Consider the following 16791-nt stretch of genomic DNA (forward strand, 5'->3'; position numbering starts at 1 on the left):
AATACTGCTATAGAAGATTCTACTATCTCCCAAAGCAGCTCATTTCTTTTGGAATATCTCTCACTTATAAAACATTTTTTTCTTGTGTCAAATAAAAAATCTACCACATTTGACCTTCTACCCTTTTTGTTCTTTCTGCCATCTGGGACCAAGCCAAAGAAGTCCAATCCTTCTTCCACATAAAAATAATTCAGATAACTAAAGAGTTACCATATTAACTCCTATTGTCTTCATTCTTAATACTTTCAACTTAGCCTCATTTGGTGTGTCTTTGAGGTCCATTATCTTCCTAACAAACTCCCTCTGGGCATTTTCTAGCTTGTTGATGTTTTCAAATCATCATTACCCAAAACTTAACACAGAATTCCAAATATGATATGAAAAAGGCAGAATACAGCAGAGCTGAACTAGATTTTGGAGACGACATGTTACACTCTTGACTAATATTAAGATTACATTCATCTGAAATCCTCAAAAGGTTTTCACAGGAAGTATTGTCTAGCAACAGCTCCTCCTCTATTTGCATTTTTTTCTATTTGCATTTTCATACTAGTCTTCCCAGAATTTTCTAAAAGCATCCCTGTCATCATTTTTTGTGGCATAATAGTATCCCATCACATTTATATACCATAACTTATTCAGTCATTCCCCAGTTGATAACCATCCCCTTAGTTTCTAATTCTTTGCTACCACAAATGAACTGCTACAAATATTTTTATACTTACAGATAATTTTCTCTTTCTTTGATCTCTTTGAGGTATATACCCGATAGCAATATCTGAGTCAAAAGGGATGCACAGTTTAATAGTTTTTTGGGCATGGTCTCAAATTACTTTTAGATAGTTGGACCAGTTCGTAGCTCTACTAACAGTGTATTGAAATATATGTTTTTTCACAGACCTTTCAGCATTTACATTTTCCTTTTTTGTCAATTTAGCCAAACTGATGGGTGTGGGATGGTACTTCAGAATTGTCTTAATTTGCACATTTCTAATTATTAATGATTTGGAGCATTTTTGTTTTCATATAGCTATTGATAGCTTAGATTGTTCCTTTGAAAACTGCCTATTCATGTTGTTTGACCATTTATTAATTGGAATATGTCTCTTATAAATTTGACTCTGTTTCTTATATGTCTTAAAATTAAGGGGTAACTGAGAGATGCAGTTGGATAGAGCACTGGCCCTGGAGTCAGGAGAAGCTGAATTAAAATCTGGCACTAGACACTTACTAGCTGTGTCTCTCTGGGCATGTCACTTAACCCTAATTGCCAGAGAGAAAGAGAGACAGAGATGGAGACAGAGACAGAGAGACAGACAGAGAGGTAGAGAGACACAGAGAGAGAGAGATTTTAAGCCGAGAAATTTAATGTAAACTTGTCCCGCAACTTTCGGCCTCTCTACTAATTTTAGGTACGTTGATTTTTTCTGTGCAAAACTTTTTAATTGTATTTAATCAAAATTGTTCGTTTTACCTTCTGGAACCCCTGTGTCTCTTATTTGTTCATAAACTCTTAGTCTGTCTGTAGCTCTGTCAGATAATCTCTTCTGTATTCCTCAAATTTAGCTATTATATTACCTTTTATGAGTAAATCAAGTAATGTATTCATTTGGAGCTTATCTAGGTATACTGATAGGAGATATCCATCTATACTTAGTTTCTGTGACACTGTGCAAAGTTTATGCAAAAATATGCAAACTTTAATGCCTACAGCACACTGCTTCTGCAAAGGAAAGTAGAAGGGACATTCTTGTGACTCCAAGCATGGTCACTACATTTTCACAGCATTAAGTTTCAATATATTTGTCATTCTTCTTTCTATTTACATTGATGTGGTTCATAATTGTTTTCCAGGGATTATATTCTTCAGATATAATCAATTTATTGTCTTTCTGTCTTTTTCTGTATTCTTCATACTCATCATTTCTTATGGTTCAGTAATATTACATGAGATCCATATGCCACAATTTGTTTAGTCATTTCCCAATCAAAAGATGTCTAATTCATTTTCAGATTTTTGACATTATAAAAACTGTTGTCATAAATATGTTGATATATTTAAACCTGTCTTTCTGCTTTTGTCTTCCTTGAGTTATATGAGTAACATAGAAAATCTCTGAGTCTTAATATAATTCCAAATTGCTTTTCAAAATAGTTGGAACAATTTATAGTTGCAGTTTATAGAATATATAGCATAATTCCAAATTTCTTTTCAGAATGATAAGACTAATATACAGTGGTACAATAGTGTGCCTATCTTTCTACAACTCTTCCAACACTTACTCTTTCGATCTTTGGTCATCTTGGTCAATTTTCTGGGTGTAAGGTGAAATTTTAAAATTGTTTTAATTTGAATTTTCTCTTTACTAGAGATTTGAGGTAGTATTTCATTTGGATGTTAAATAACTTGACATTATAACTATTTGTGTTGATCATCTTACTACTTGTCCACTGGGAAATGGCTCTTGGTACTATTTCTTATATATTTTTATTATTTTCTTATATGTCTTAGATCTCAGATCATTAAGAATAATTTTGATATGCAGATATTTTCCCAGTAGTTCATTTCAATACATGTCCTATTTGTGTTTATATTCTTCATGTAAATACATTAATTTTATGTAATTTAGCTTACCTGTTTTGTTCTTTAGTAATTGTTTCTAACCTTTGTTTGGGTAGGAATTCTCTTCTTATCTAATAATGTGAAAGGCATCTAAATTAGATTTCTTATAACTGTTTTGTGGAATAAATTTTAGTATTCTGGTCATCCACATTTTAAGCTTATTGCAGATGTGGCATAGGATGCTGATCTAAATCTAATTTCTGGCAAATTTTTGCAGCAGTTCAAATAAAATAGGGAATTATTTCTCAAATTTCCTCATCTAGATAGCTTCAATTATCTGCTTAATAATTTATAACCATTACCAAATAGTTTTGATTTTTACAAATTTATAATATAATCTGAGGTTTAGAAATGCTTTTCATTCATTGCTTTTTATAGTTTTTCTTGAGATTCTAGATCTTTTGTTCCTCCAAGTTTTTTTTTTTTGTTATTTTGTCTAGCTCTATAAAGTGTCTCTTTGGTCATTTGATTTTATGGCACAATATCTATAAAGTAATTTGACTAGTATCATGGTCTTGTTTTTTTATTTTTTTTTTTTTACTTTCACCAAGCCATGAGAATTGAATATTTATCCAGTTGTTTATTTCATTCTCCATTGCTTGAAAGAGAGTTGTATAATTAAATCTAAATAGACTTTGTATGTTCCTTTGTAGGTCATCTCCCATGTATCTTATGCATTTTGTAGTTATTTTGAATGGGACTTACCTTATTATTTTGGCTTGAATTTTGTTATTGATATATGGAAATTCTGCTTATTTCTCTAGAATTTTAACTAGTCTATCATATCATCAGGATATATGTATAATTTTATCTCCTTGCATGTTTGTAGATTTATCTCTTTTTACTCTTTTATCACTATCGCTAGGATTTCTACAATTGTGTCAAAAGTAAGCAAATATTTGTAAAGCTCCTAATGTTTCCCCATTACATGTATTGCTGCTTTTGATATGATACATATTCACATATGTATGCATATTAACATATATGTATATATACAGATATAGATACATGTGTGTATCAATCAAATTTTTTAAGTCATTAGGATCACAAAAACAGATTGAGCTATAGATCTCAGAAGCCATCTAGTCTAATACTCTTCACTTTATAAATGAGAAAATTGAGGCTCATAAAGTTTAAGTAATTTGCCCAATGCAACATATGTAGTAATATATGGGATTTGAAAACAGATCCTCTGCCTCCAGGACTAGGTTTGTTTCCTTTTTATAACAATAACTCCCAGTTTCTATGCTTAAACTTTGTAAGGTTACTTAGATAATATTTTGTAAAGTGATTAGCATAGTGCTTGGCACATAGAAGACAATAAACACTTGCCTTCTTCCCTTCCATTTTTACCATGAGTGTTGTGCAATGTCAAAGGATTTTTTTTTCCTGAATCCATTGATATCACATTGTTTTGGAGTTTCTTGCTTTTGTTTTCAATATGATAAATCATGTTACTTTTTTCCTAATACTGTACCATTCTTGCATCCCTACTATTAATCCAATTTGGTCTTAATTAAATTTTTTATATATTGCTATAGAAATTTTCTAGAATACTTAATCATTTTCTAACTTGTATCACATTTATTTGTCTATGTTCCGTCTTCCTCTACTTCCCCTACTATGTTATAAAGATTTTGTGGTCATATGCCCTATCTTTACTGTTTCTTGTATTTTTCCCAGCACCTAACAGGGTACAGTAAGAATAGAACACAAACACATACGTGCATATAGGTGTGTGAAACAGAGTAAATGCTCACATATGTTTAATATAATTGAATTGCTATCAGTACTTTTTTTTTATATTTGCAGCACAAGACTCCCTCATACGTGGTTATCCCTGAAAAGCCAATTTTAAGGCATGTTTGTAGTCAACATCTCAGAATCTTAGTTCATTAAGGTTTCTGTTACCAGATTAACCAGAGAACATAATAGTTCAAAGCAAAGACATTTAAATAGAAAAGAAAAATTGATGACACAGAAAATCTCACCATCTGTGAAGGACTACTCCCTCCCAGGAGTCCCCACATTACTCATCCCAAAGGAAGCATGCATGGCTAGGAAACACAAATAGGAGAAAGCAACTTACATTCCTGGTGGTATGTCCCAACTGCAACTCATTCATACTTTCATCGCTGCCACTCAGTAGAAGTCCTCAGGGTAAGATAAATCCTGTCTTATGGACCCCTGTGATTATGCCTGGGGCTGCTACCCTCAGAACTGAATCTTCCATTTAATTTAGAATATGACAATTCCTTTCAATTCTTTTGTACTCTCACTGCGCAAATCATCCACTGGAATCAAGACTGAAAAAAGACCCAGTGGAACAATTTACCTTTGTCCTACTTACCCTTCCAGGAACAAAGTCATTATTCTCCCTATATATATTATACTAATTTTGACTAATAAAAGTACATCATTTTGAATTTAACTAATGTATTTTAAAATGCTCTTCAATAAGACTATGACAAGGATATTAGTTCCCATTTATACAGTTGTGGTTAAGGTTTATAAAATGTTTTAAATACCTTATCTCACTTGATCCTAATAGTAATTGTGTGAGGTCTATAAAACATTATTATCGTTTTTGTTTTTTTTAGGCAATTGGGGTTAAGTGACTTGCCCAGGGTCACATGACTAGTAAGTGTCAAGTGTTTGGTCTGAGGCCAGATTTGAACTCAGGTCCTCCTGACTTCAGGGCCTGTGCTTTCTTCACTGCACCACCTAGCTGCCCCTATATCATAATTTTATAGATAAGGAACTGAGATTAAGAAGTGCCATCAAGTCTCAGGACTTCAGAGGTAATAAGCATCTGAGACAGGATTTGAACCTAGGTCTTCTAGACTCTAAGTCTATCCAAATCTATGTTCATTACACTACCACAACTTACAACAAACTAAATTACTTGGAAACAAAAATCCAGTACAGACACACCAGTAGATTACTTAACCTTAAGGTGCACCTCTGCATTCTTATATTGCAATATTGTTATTGATCTTTTTCCATGTGTTTTGCTTTGGAATATGAAATACCATTTAAATGTGCTTTATTAACTATAATTTAAGGTTAAAACTTTCTTTTTTGGCTTGCGTTGGGCGGTATAGAAGCTCAGCCAAGCTATTTCCCCTGAAGACAGCATGGCTCCTATTCTTGATCTTGAAGGAGAGCAAGTCATGGCTGGATCTGAAAAATCAGATGAACCAGGAGCTTGTTTTTCAAATGGTAAGTAGAAAATTGATAACTATTTTGTGATCTTTTGTTATTATTTTGAGTTTCTTTGCAATGATTAACATTATTTGTACTACATTTTATTTAAAATAAGCTTTACTATTCTGGCACCATAACTATAAATGTTCTACCCTGGGCATATTAATAATAATTAATGTTAATGATTATTATTATTATAGTTATATGTATAGTGTTCTGTTTATATCTGTTATCTCATTTGATTCTCATAATAACCTTTTAAGGTAAGTGCTATTATTATTCCCACTTTGCTGTTAAAGATACTGAAGCATGGATAAGTTTAGTGATTTACCCAAGGTCACACAGATATGTGTCTAAGGCAGAATTTAAATTAAAGTTTTCCTTCTCTAAGCTCTGTGTTCATCCACTGCTCTGCATAGTAGATAGTCCCTTCATTATAGGATACTGATGCTTCTAATGCAGTATCAGGAGAGCATGAACTGCAAATGATATTTCTAGGTAATAGTTTTGTATTGTTTCTCTCAGATATTCCCACTTGGATCCCTCTTTTGACTATTAGTATGAGAGTGAAATATATAAATGTAGTTTAAAGATGACTATGAAAAAATGAATGATTTCATTGAGCAAGCAAGGACTTTGGAATAACGTTGGAATTATTATCATGTTGCTCTAACTACTGAGCCAACCAGTCACCTACTGGATCCCTGACTATGATTTCTTATGACAGGAACAAATTCACTTGAGAGGGGAATGTAAGTGCAGTGATGCTTTAAGGGGCAAGCCTGTCTCCCAAAGAGTCTGACCTCTTCCACCATGATAGTTGGGAGGGAAGATATAGAGATGGGTTCCACTGTGGCAGAACCCAGGGGTTGGTTGTACAATAAGGTAGGGCATGGAGATTATGGTTGACACAGGGAGAAGTTATGCCTCCCCTCTGTTGGTAACTTGGGGAGAAACCCTGGGGTTCTCAAGTCTCTAAGGGCAACTACAAGGCCCAATATGTAAGCACAGGACTTTAAGTCAGAAAGATCTGAGTTTGAATCTTGTCTCAGATATTTACCAGCAATGTTACTCCAGAAAAATCACTTAACCTCTCTGTGTCTCAGTTTCCTCGTCTATAAGATGGTGATAATGGCACCTACCTCACAGGGTTATTAGATATAAAGTACTTTGCAAACCTTTAAGTACTATATAAACACTAACTATTACTACTACTATTGTTAGTTCTGGGATTGTTAGAGATCATCAACCAGAAGTTTAGACTGTGTGGAATCTAAGTGAAGATCTATAAAACTGAAAGGGATAGGATCATAGGCTTAAAGCAATTTGAATACTGATACCACTAGACACAGAATAACAGAATCACAGGACCCAAAAATAAAACATAGAATGGTGAAGACCAAAAATAACCAGGGTGGAGAAGCTAAGTAACTGAAGTCAGAACCAAGAAACTAGAGGTATATAGGGGGATTCATTAGCAAGAATGATAGTTGAGAATTAGTGTGTTGTATAGAGTGCAGAGTGTTGAACTTGGAATCAGAAGACCTAATTTTAAATCTTATCTCTTAACCTTATTAGCTATGTGGCCATGAGTAAGCCATTTAATTTCTCTGAACCTGTTTCCTCATAATTAAAATGGAGTAGATGATCCTTTCATTGCCTACTTCACAGAGCTGTTGTGAAGAAAACTCTTTGTGAAATGTATTGTGCAATATTAATGAGTCCTTTTTATTACTGTATGACTTATTTTTTCCTATGTGAGCTATATCCTTCCAAAATATTCTTGCACTGAACTTCCCTAAGTTTTTGTTATACTCATATTTCTGTTCCTAAATAATCACAAAATTTGTGCAGTTTGACCTTATTCTTTCACCATTTTTCATTATTCTTACTTCCTTATAGAAATTTATAGCTTTGGCTATAATATGCCTCTGTATTTTGAGCCAACAGTTGAAAACATCCATCAGTTTGATAGTGCACCATTTGCATTCTGGGAATAGATGAGTGGGGAATTGGAGAAAGGGAGAAATAGTGTTGTGACTACCATATATTACATAACATTATGTACAACAGATGAATTTTGCCAATAGAACATAATTCTCTGAGTAGGTGGCAACGAGCCAGTCATATGAAAAATGAGCTGGCTTAGCTTTCCAAATTGTTTTCATGACCCATTCCACAACAATGTTGATGCTAAGTTGTATCACCAAAAGTCCAGTTGTCTTTCATTCATTTTGCATCAGATGAGTTCTTAAAAACTGTGTTCTTAATAAAAAACAATTTACAACAAATTTTTTCAAGATTTAGAAAATGTGTTTTCTTTATTTTTGTACCTGTATGTATTGTAATTTATTACTAGGGTGGCCTAAAAATAATCAACCATGAGAGATATAACTTTTCCAATTACAACCTTAAAGTGTCCATGAGATTTCCTATTCAGATGTATTGGAGCCTACTCTCCTGCAAGTCAGCCAGGGAATGATAAGATAACATACCAAAATTTTCAGATTGAAGATAAGACAGTACATAGAGGGGGGAAAATGTATTCTTGAAGACTTATCTTTGAAAAAAAGAGAATTATTGAATTTGATATACATTTTACAACTAAAAAACAAACAAATAAACCCAGGAAAATGAAATATTAAAAACTAAAAGGAAAATAAATGGGAAAACAGAATTATGTAATTGAGAAACAGTTCTTTGAAAAACTAGCAAAATTAATAAACCTTTAGCTAACAGGATTAAAATTAAAAGGAAAAAAAATCAAATCATCAAAACAAAAACTGGACAAAGAGAGATTATAACAGAGAAAAAAGAATCACCAAAATCTACTGTATGTAATTTTATGTCAGCAAAATGGAGCATTAAAAAAGATCATCTACAAAAAAAAACACTTAAATTAACAGAACAAAAATAGGATCATAAATAATCTAATTATAGAAAAAGTAAATTGTACTAATTATAAAGGAACTACCAAAAATGCTTTCAGGTTTTTAATGAGAAAATGAGAAGTTCCTGTTTCTTGAAACTAAACCAAAATATAATCATTTTCAAATGTGTGATTAGTGGCAAAAATCATGAACATGTACAGTGGACTAGTGAGTTGGGTAGGAAATACAATGCCAGTGAGACTAAGGGTCTAGGTTTGATCCCTACAATAACCATTTATGTTTGTAAAAGAGAAAACGTATCTATGTCATACCCCTTAACCAGAGCCATCTCTTTCATAAATGCAGAAGCAGAGGGATACAGCCAAGATGGGATGGATAGCTTAGCAGAAACACATTACTTTTCCAGGAAAAAGCACTTATAACTGATGTCTTACTGATATAAGCCAGCGTCAAATTTGTCTGCAAAGGATGTAATATGTCAAAGAGATCTTTGTGAATTCTTCCTATGAGGATTTAAAATTTTAAGACAGACATTTCTAGAAAGAAAAATAAAGTCATGTATGCATCTGGTCTGAGTCACAATGCAAATTGTCTTGAAAGAATCTGAGAAGTTGATGGGCAGATAATTCATGAAAAAACTTTTCTGAAAAAATGTCAAACTGTTTTTTACCATTCTCATTGTCAAGCTTGGTCCTCTGATCAAGAAGGAGATTTCTTATTCCAATGCTAGATTAGCCAAAAGAAAAGAGAACTCACACCCTAAAGCATTTTTACTGATTTGGGCATCTGTTCTGTCAATGCTGTCGTTATTGCTAAGTACTTTTTAAAACTCTGGCTGAAGTTGGGAAGAAATCTGAACATTTGCCTCTTCAAAATTCATGAGGGATGTAATGATGTCATGGTACTAGCAAAGAAGTCTGACAAAATAGAAAATATGCCAACACCTAAAAAAATGAGAAAAGGATGAACCACCTAGAGTCAATATGGTTACATGATTTCTGTTCAGGAATATAGTTATTATGGTCTTAGAACAGTGTTGATAAATAATAGGAGAGATCCTGTTTAGGCAGATCTGAATGATACACAAGTATTTAATGTTGGAAAGGAATAGTGGATGAAATCAAGAGGAAAAAACACTGAAGGTAACAGAAGGAAAATATGAAAATAGAAGGAAAACTAATGTGATTAAAATAACTTTTCAATAGTATGTAACTCTGGGGCCTCCCACTCAAAAAGATAAGTTAGAAAAGCTACAGAGATGAATGCTGGAGCATATAAGAATGATTTGCTTCAGAATCATTCTAGCATTTTGTTTGTATAGGTTTTTTTTTTTCATTTTTTCCCAACTGTCATTTTTGCTAGGTTGTGTGAGAATATTCCCTTTCTGTGGAGCTAGCATGAAGTCTAACAGAGGAAAGATCTGGTGGAACCTGAGGAAAACTTGCTACCAGATAGTAAAGCACCGTTGGTTCGAAATGTTCATGCTTCTTACTATCTTGCTCAGCTGTGGTGCTCTGGTAAGTGAAATAGCAAGCAAGAATGATACTGTTGGAGACATTTGCTTTCAAAATTCATCATAGTGAAAAAAATTACGACAAATTCATTTTTCTCAGAAAATTAATTGGGGTGTTAACTAGAAAGTTATCATGGCAAGGCCTTATCTTTTTTTTTCTTAGCAAGGTATCTTACATTATTCATGTGAAAAAGAGAGATGAACTAAATAATCAGATAGATTCAGTTCCAAAGCAGGGGGTCTCCATGGAGTACCTCAAGCATCTGTGTTTAGCCCTGTGCTGTTTATCCATTGTTGGCGCAAACGCATAATCATCGAAGTGAGAAGTAATGCATTGGATGACAGAGTTGGTAGCTAAAAAAGATACTGACAAGACAAACCACTAGAGTGTATTTAACAAAATGCAATTTGATAGGGATAAATGTAGTTTTATACTTGAATCCAAAAAATCAATTTCCCAAGTAAAAAATGTAGAAGCGTGGTTAGGTAGTAATTTGTCTGGGGGGCCGGGGAGGGAAGGTCTAGGAGTTTTACTGTACTGAAAGATCAATATGAGTTACTAATGTTTTTCAGCATCCAAAAGCTAATGCCAGCTTTGATTGCAATAAGAGAATCATGACTTCTAGGAATACGGAAGTAATAGTTCCCTTGTATTCCTGCCCTTTTTGGACTGTATTTGTAGTATTATGTTCAGATATGGATGCTACCATGTTTGATAAGAACACTGTTAGGTTAAATAATATTCAGGAAAGGGCAGCCAAGATGATTGAAAGGCCTTTGTTCCATGTCATATGAGGGTGAGTTGGAAGAATTGAGGGTATTTAGCCTGGAGGAGGGGCAGGTCAGTGGTAAGTGGATAGAGTGCCCAACCTATAATCAGGAAGACTCAATTTCGTGAGTTCAAATCTGACCTCAGACACTTAATAGCAGTGTGACCCCGGGCAAGTCACTTAACCCTGTTTGCTTCAGTTCTTCATCTATAAAATGAGCTGGAGAAGGAAATGACAAAACACTCAAGTATCTTTGCCAAGAAAATCCCAGATGGGGTCATGAAAGAGTCGGTCACAACTGAAATAGTTCAACAACTGCTGAAATAACTCAACAACCACACTAAAGTCTGGAGGAGAGAAAACTCCAAGGTGTTATGAAAGCTGACTTCAAGTAGTTAAGGGCTGTCATATGGAAGAGGGGTTAGATTTATTCTGCTTAGCTCCACAGGCAAAACTAGGAACTCACCCACTTTTTAATAAGATCATAGATTTATAGCTAAAGGGCCATAGAGGCTGTCTAATCAACCTCTCTTATTTTACAGATAAAGAAAGTAAAGGCCAGAGATATAAGTTATTTGCCCGAGTTCATACAAGTAATAGATGATAGGCAAGATTTGAATCAAGTTGAGTTCAAGTCTTCATTTTCCAAAGTCAATGTTCTTTCCACTGCTCTATTTATTTCATAATTGTCTCTTTCAAATGCTCTATATTACCCAAACTGACTATCCAAACATTTTAGTTTCTGTGCCTTTGCATAAGCTGTTACTAAAAGAGCTTAGATTGTATTTCTTTGCTTCTATCTTGAAATCTTAAGTTACCACAACACGATGACTCAACAAAGATGATACTGCTTATTCGGTGCCTTTTCTGTTCCCCCTCATTGATGAGTCTTTCCCTCCTCAAATCAGCTTTTATTTATTTATTTGTGACCAATAAATCATAAGCTCATATATTAAGAGCCAGAAGGGATGTAAGATGAGTCATCTAATCCAATATCTTAATTTTACAGATAAACCTGAGGAACAGAGAGGGTAAAATATTTGCCTTCATTTACATAAGGAGTAAATAGCAGGGCTGAGATCTGATCACATATTCTGAGATATGTTTTATTCTCCTAGTAAAACATATAAACCCCCAAAGGGCAGAAAATTTCTTGTTTTTGGTCTTTCTATTCCCAGAACTTAACACTATGCTTTACACAGTTCATTTTTAAATGTTTGCTGAAATGAATAGTATTGGACAAATTTGTAGCCATCCATTAACACTCTTTTTGTCTGTGCCTCTGGTGAACCAGAGCAAGTAGATGCAAGATGACTGCAAGCATCATCTTCAACTCTGAAACTAAAGACAAACTAAGTGGTTAATTGAACCCATGATCTTAGACTCATTACCACCATGTAGCTAACAAAAATTCATATTTCTTTTCTCCTAAACTGTCAACCACACATTGCATATATGTTGAAACTTTTATTGTATTTTATTTTATTATTCCATAGGCTTTTGAAGATATAAACCTTCCAGAGAGAAAGGCTATCATTATTATACTTGAATATGCTGACAAGATTTTCACTTACCTCTTCATTATGGAGATGCTTCTCAAATGGATGGCATATGGTTGTAAAGTATATTTCAGTAATGCCTGGTGCTGGCTGGAATTCTTGGTTGTTAATGTATGTATATTTAAATAAATTTTAAAATTCCTCAAATGTTATTTTTAATCATAAATGCATTTGTAATTAGCAATTCTACACTTATTCCCAGCTTGACATATGGTTTTATTCATGTGAGGAACACTTATTACAGAAATTCCTTCTTTTAATGTAGACCAGCAACTCATCCTAGCTTTGAGTCTTAGAAAGCTACTTGAGAACAATAAAAAGTTAAGTGACTTGCTTATGTTCACAAAGGTATTATGTAACAGATGCTAGACTTGAACCTAGGTCTTCCCAACTTTAAGACCAACTATATCCACTATACCAAACTCACTCCTATTGTTAAAAAAAATGAGGACAAAATTTAGATATTGTTTTTCATCCAGATTTTTCATATTTGTGTACTAGTTTGAGTTATCTCCTTAATAAGATCATAGACTCTAATAGTAATCTGATACCTTAGAGGAGGACATCAAGCCAAGCCCTTTCCAAAGTATGAATCATCTCTAAGTGTCCCCAATAAGTAATTTTTAACTTCTTGAAAATCTCCATGTATGGGGAATTCACTATATCCTAGAATAACCTATTACATTTTTGATAGCTCTAACTATTGGAAAGTTAGAATGTCTTTCCCTACATTGAAATAACAAATGACTTCTTGGAATATCAACCTATTGATCCTAGTTACATAATTTTTGACCAAACAGAGCAGTCTAATACTCATTTCAATCAATATCATATTTATTTATAAAGCATTTATTAACCATCTATGTGCCAGGCACTTCAAATAGTTGAATGTCACTTCCACTCACTCCCAATCTTCAACTGAAGGCTTTTTTTCTCAAGATCACACATCCTTGGTCTCCTTACCATATGGTTGCCCCCACCACCACCCCTACTTCCATCCAGATATGTTTCACTTTATCAGTGCCTTCTAAAGTGAAGCAGTTAGATGGTACAATGAGTAGCATTGGACTTAGATTCGGGAAGACATGAGTTCAAATTTTGCTTCAGACACTTACTAGTCTATTTTACACTCCAAAAGTTATTTAATCTCTCCTAGCTTCAATTTCTTCATCTTTAGCTTTTATTAGATTTGTGAAATGAGTATCTTCTTACAATAACCTCTTCATTTCAGTCACTCTAAAGAGGCAATATGGAGTAAAAAAAAGCAATGGTTAAGAGGGGATTTGAGTCTAGTCTCTAATAAAAAACTATGATATCTAGTTATGGGACCTTAATCTATAAAATAAAATGGTGAATTGTATTTTTAATATTGATTTCAACTCCTTAAGTCTCTAGGATGCTAAGGGCTTATCCCCCAAGTCATGCTTACCTGGGAATTTTATTCCTGCCTATTTGCCTATACTAAACTCTCTAAATGTGCTCAAATTCCTCACCAGCCATTCATTCCTTAATCTTTTTTGTTTTTTTATTTTAAACTTAAATACAAATGAGAAAAGAAAAGAAAAACATTGCCATGTACACAGCAGACCATAAAACAGGATTCAATATAAAACAATAAATTTCCATTTAAAGAAAATCTATATAATAAATACTACACATTGTTTCCAAAGTTGCCCAGCTTTTCTTTGCTTCTTTGTTGGTTTTGTTTTGTACTCTGCTGTACACTTTTTACTTTGTTTCCCCACCACCACCGTAAGGAAGGCTTAGGTGTGTATATATATATATGTGTGTGTGTGTGTGTATATGTATATATATATATATACACACACACATATACACACACACATACATACACACATATATACATATATGTGTATATATACACATATACATATTTATACACACATATATATGTATCTATATGCACATATATACATATGTATATATATGTATTTGTATACATATACATAGCTATCTAGAAACATACACATGTATACACATAGACAGTCATATAGATGTATGTAAGACCATACTGTGCTTACTTCCTCCTATCATCTGTTTTTCTGAGGGTAGTTAGCATCTTGTTTCCTAAGTCCAAGTCCTCTGATGTTTTTCTAAATCAACCAGCTCATCATTTCCCACCCCACGGGGATATTCCAACTCAATCACCTCCTATCTGAAAGATTGTCTGTGAGAGTTTTTTCCCACAATTTTCTGCGTTCCTTCTGTTCTTGGCTACATCAATTTTATTTGTACAAGAAAATTTTAAAAGTGATACTGCTGAATCTACATCCTTTACATCTTTTTTTTCCTGATTTCTTTGGAGTTCCTGACCTTTTGTCCTTCCAAATGAACTTTTGTAATTTTTTTTTTATAATTCAATAGAATATTTTTAGTAATTTAATTTTGATGGCATTGAATAAATAGATTTGTTAGGTAAAACTGTCAATTTTAAAATTATATGGGCTTTACCTACCCATGAACAATAAATATTACATCAGTTATTTAGATCTGAGTTTATTTGTATAAAAATGTTTTATATTTATGTTCATATGATTCCTGTGTATGTGTTGACAGATATTTTATACTGTCTAGGTGTTTTAAATGGTCTAAAACAATATTGAATAATATTGCTAAGACAGTGTAGTTTCTCTATTTTTCACTTTTGATTAAATCTATTTTAATTTTAACTTTGTCTGAGATCATAATTACTATCCCTGCTTTTTTCCATACTAAATTCTTCTCCTGGCCTTTATTTTATATTTGTGTATATCTCTCATTTTTATAAGGTTTCCTGAAAACAACATATTGTTGAATTCAAATTTTTAATCTGCTATCCATTCTTGTTTTGTGGGTAAATCAATCCCATTCACATTTTAAGCTACAATTATTTGTTGTGTATTTTCCTCCTTCCTATTTTTCCTCACCATCCTTCTTACCTTATTTACCCTATACCTCCTCACTCCTCTGTTTTACTTCTACGTACTCTCTTGTCCCCATGGTCTGATAACCTACCTTATCCTCTAAGAGTCCCTCCTTTATCCTCCCCCCACCCCACCCTATCCCCTTGCCCTCTTATTTCTTTCTAAATTTAGAAAACTTTTCTACCCTTCTAGGTATATATGTTGTTTCCTCTTTAACCTACTCCTGATGAGAGTAAGGTTCCAGCACTACTCACCCCCCTCCATACTAGCTTCTTCTATATCAATTTTTCCTTTTATGCCTCATTTGTATGAGGTAACTACTCCTTTTCATCTCTTCTTATGAATTTTTATTTTTTAGAATCACCCCATCATACTCAGCTCAGTCCACATCTTTCTTCCAAACTACCCAAATAATGATGACAGTCATAAAAGTTCTACTAATATTTTCACATATGTGAAGTAAATAATTTTACTTTATTGAGTCCCTTATAATTGGCCATTAATCTTTACCTTATATTTCTCCTGGATGTTATATGTCAAATTTTCCCTTAAATTCTGGGGTTTTTGTCACAAAACCTGAAAGTCATTGAGTTCATTAAATATCCTTTTTTTTTTCATTCAGGAGTATACTTAACTTTGCTGAGTAAGTTACTGTTGGTTGTAACCTCAGCTCTTTTGCTTTATGGAATATAGTATTCTAAGACCTATGATCCTTTAATGTAGTAGCTGTTAGGTCTTGTGTAATTCTTATTGTAGCTCCATGATATCCCTACTTCAATACTTTTTCCCCTCCTTGAGGACCCTTTCCAAGTCAAATTCTCTCTTAACCTTCCCAACATTCAGCTGTTCTTCCCTCTTCTGAATATTTATGACACTTATATTCTATATAACTTATCTGCCACTTAGCATATGCTACTTTTTTGTGCCGTGGGGCATATATCATAGCTCTCCGACCAACTAAATTATAAATTCAGTAAAGGCAGAGACCAGATTTTTGGAGCCCTTCTAGATCAAAACCCATTATCTCCAGAGTCTAGCCAAGAGACACTTACATAGGGTATGCTCATAAAATGGCTGGTCTTGTTGGTGTCATGTCTTGTCATATTAACAAAATATGTTATATGATGCTTAGATTTTCATTGTGTGTCAATGAATGTTATGGCTCCATTATTAGGTTCACTTCATGTAACAATACTCAAAGTTTCATTTTGATGGATACTACAAGGTGATGCTGCTAGTCAATTAGAAAAATGTTTTTGTTATCAGTTTCAAACTCACCAACTGGCATAACTTAACCATTAACT

General features: G+C 33.4%; 1 protein-coding gene across 1 annotated transcript in view; it reads left to right on the top strand.

The window, feature by feature from the left end:
- Positions 1-16791, top strand: part of LOC114045692 (sodium channel protein type 9 subunit alpha-like) — a 114155-nt gene that overhangs the window by 78438 nt on the left and 18926 nt on the right. Inside the window, exons 17-19 of the mRNA XM_027865796.1 lie at positions 5728-5845; positions 10084-10238; positions 12501-12674. Coding sequence (XP_027721597.1) covers positions 5728-5845; positions 10084-10238; positions 12501-12674 — 447 coding nt within the window. The remainder of the gene's footprint in view (positions 1-5727; positions 5846-10083; positions 10239-12500; positions 12675-16791) is intronic.

This window comes from Vombatus ursinus, unplaced genomic scaffold (genome assembly GCF_900497805.2).
Source record: "Vombatus ursinus unplaced genomic scaffold, bare-nosed wombat genome assembly UNPS02014779.1, whole genome shotgun sequence".
In the NCBI taxonomy this organism is placed as follows: Eukaryota; Metazoa; Chordata; class Mammalia; order Diprotodontia; family Vombatidae; genus Vombatus; species Vombatus ursinus.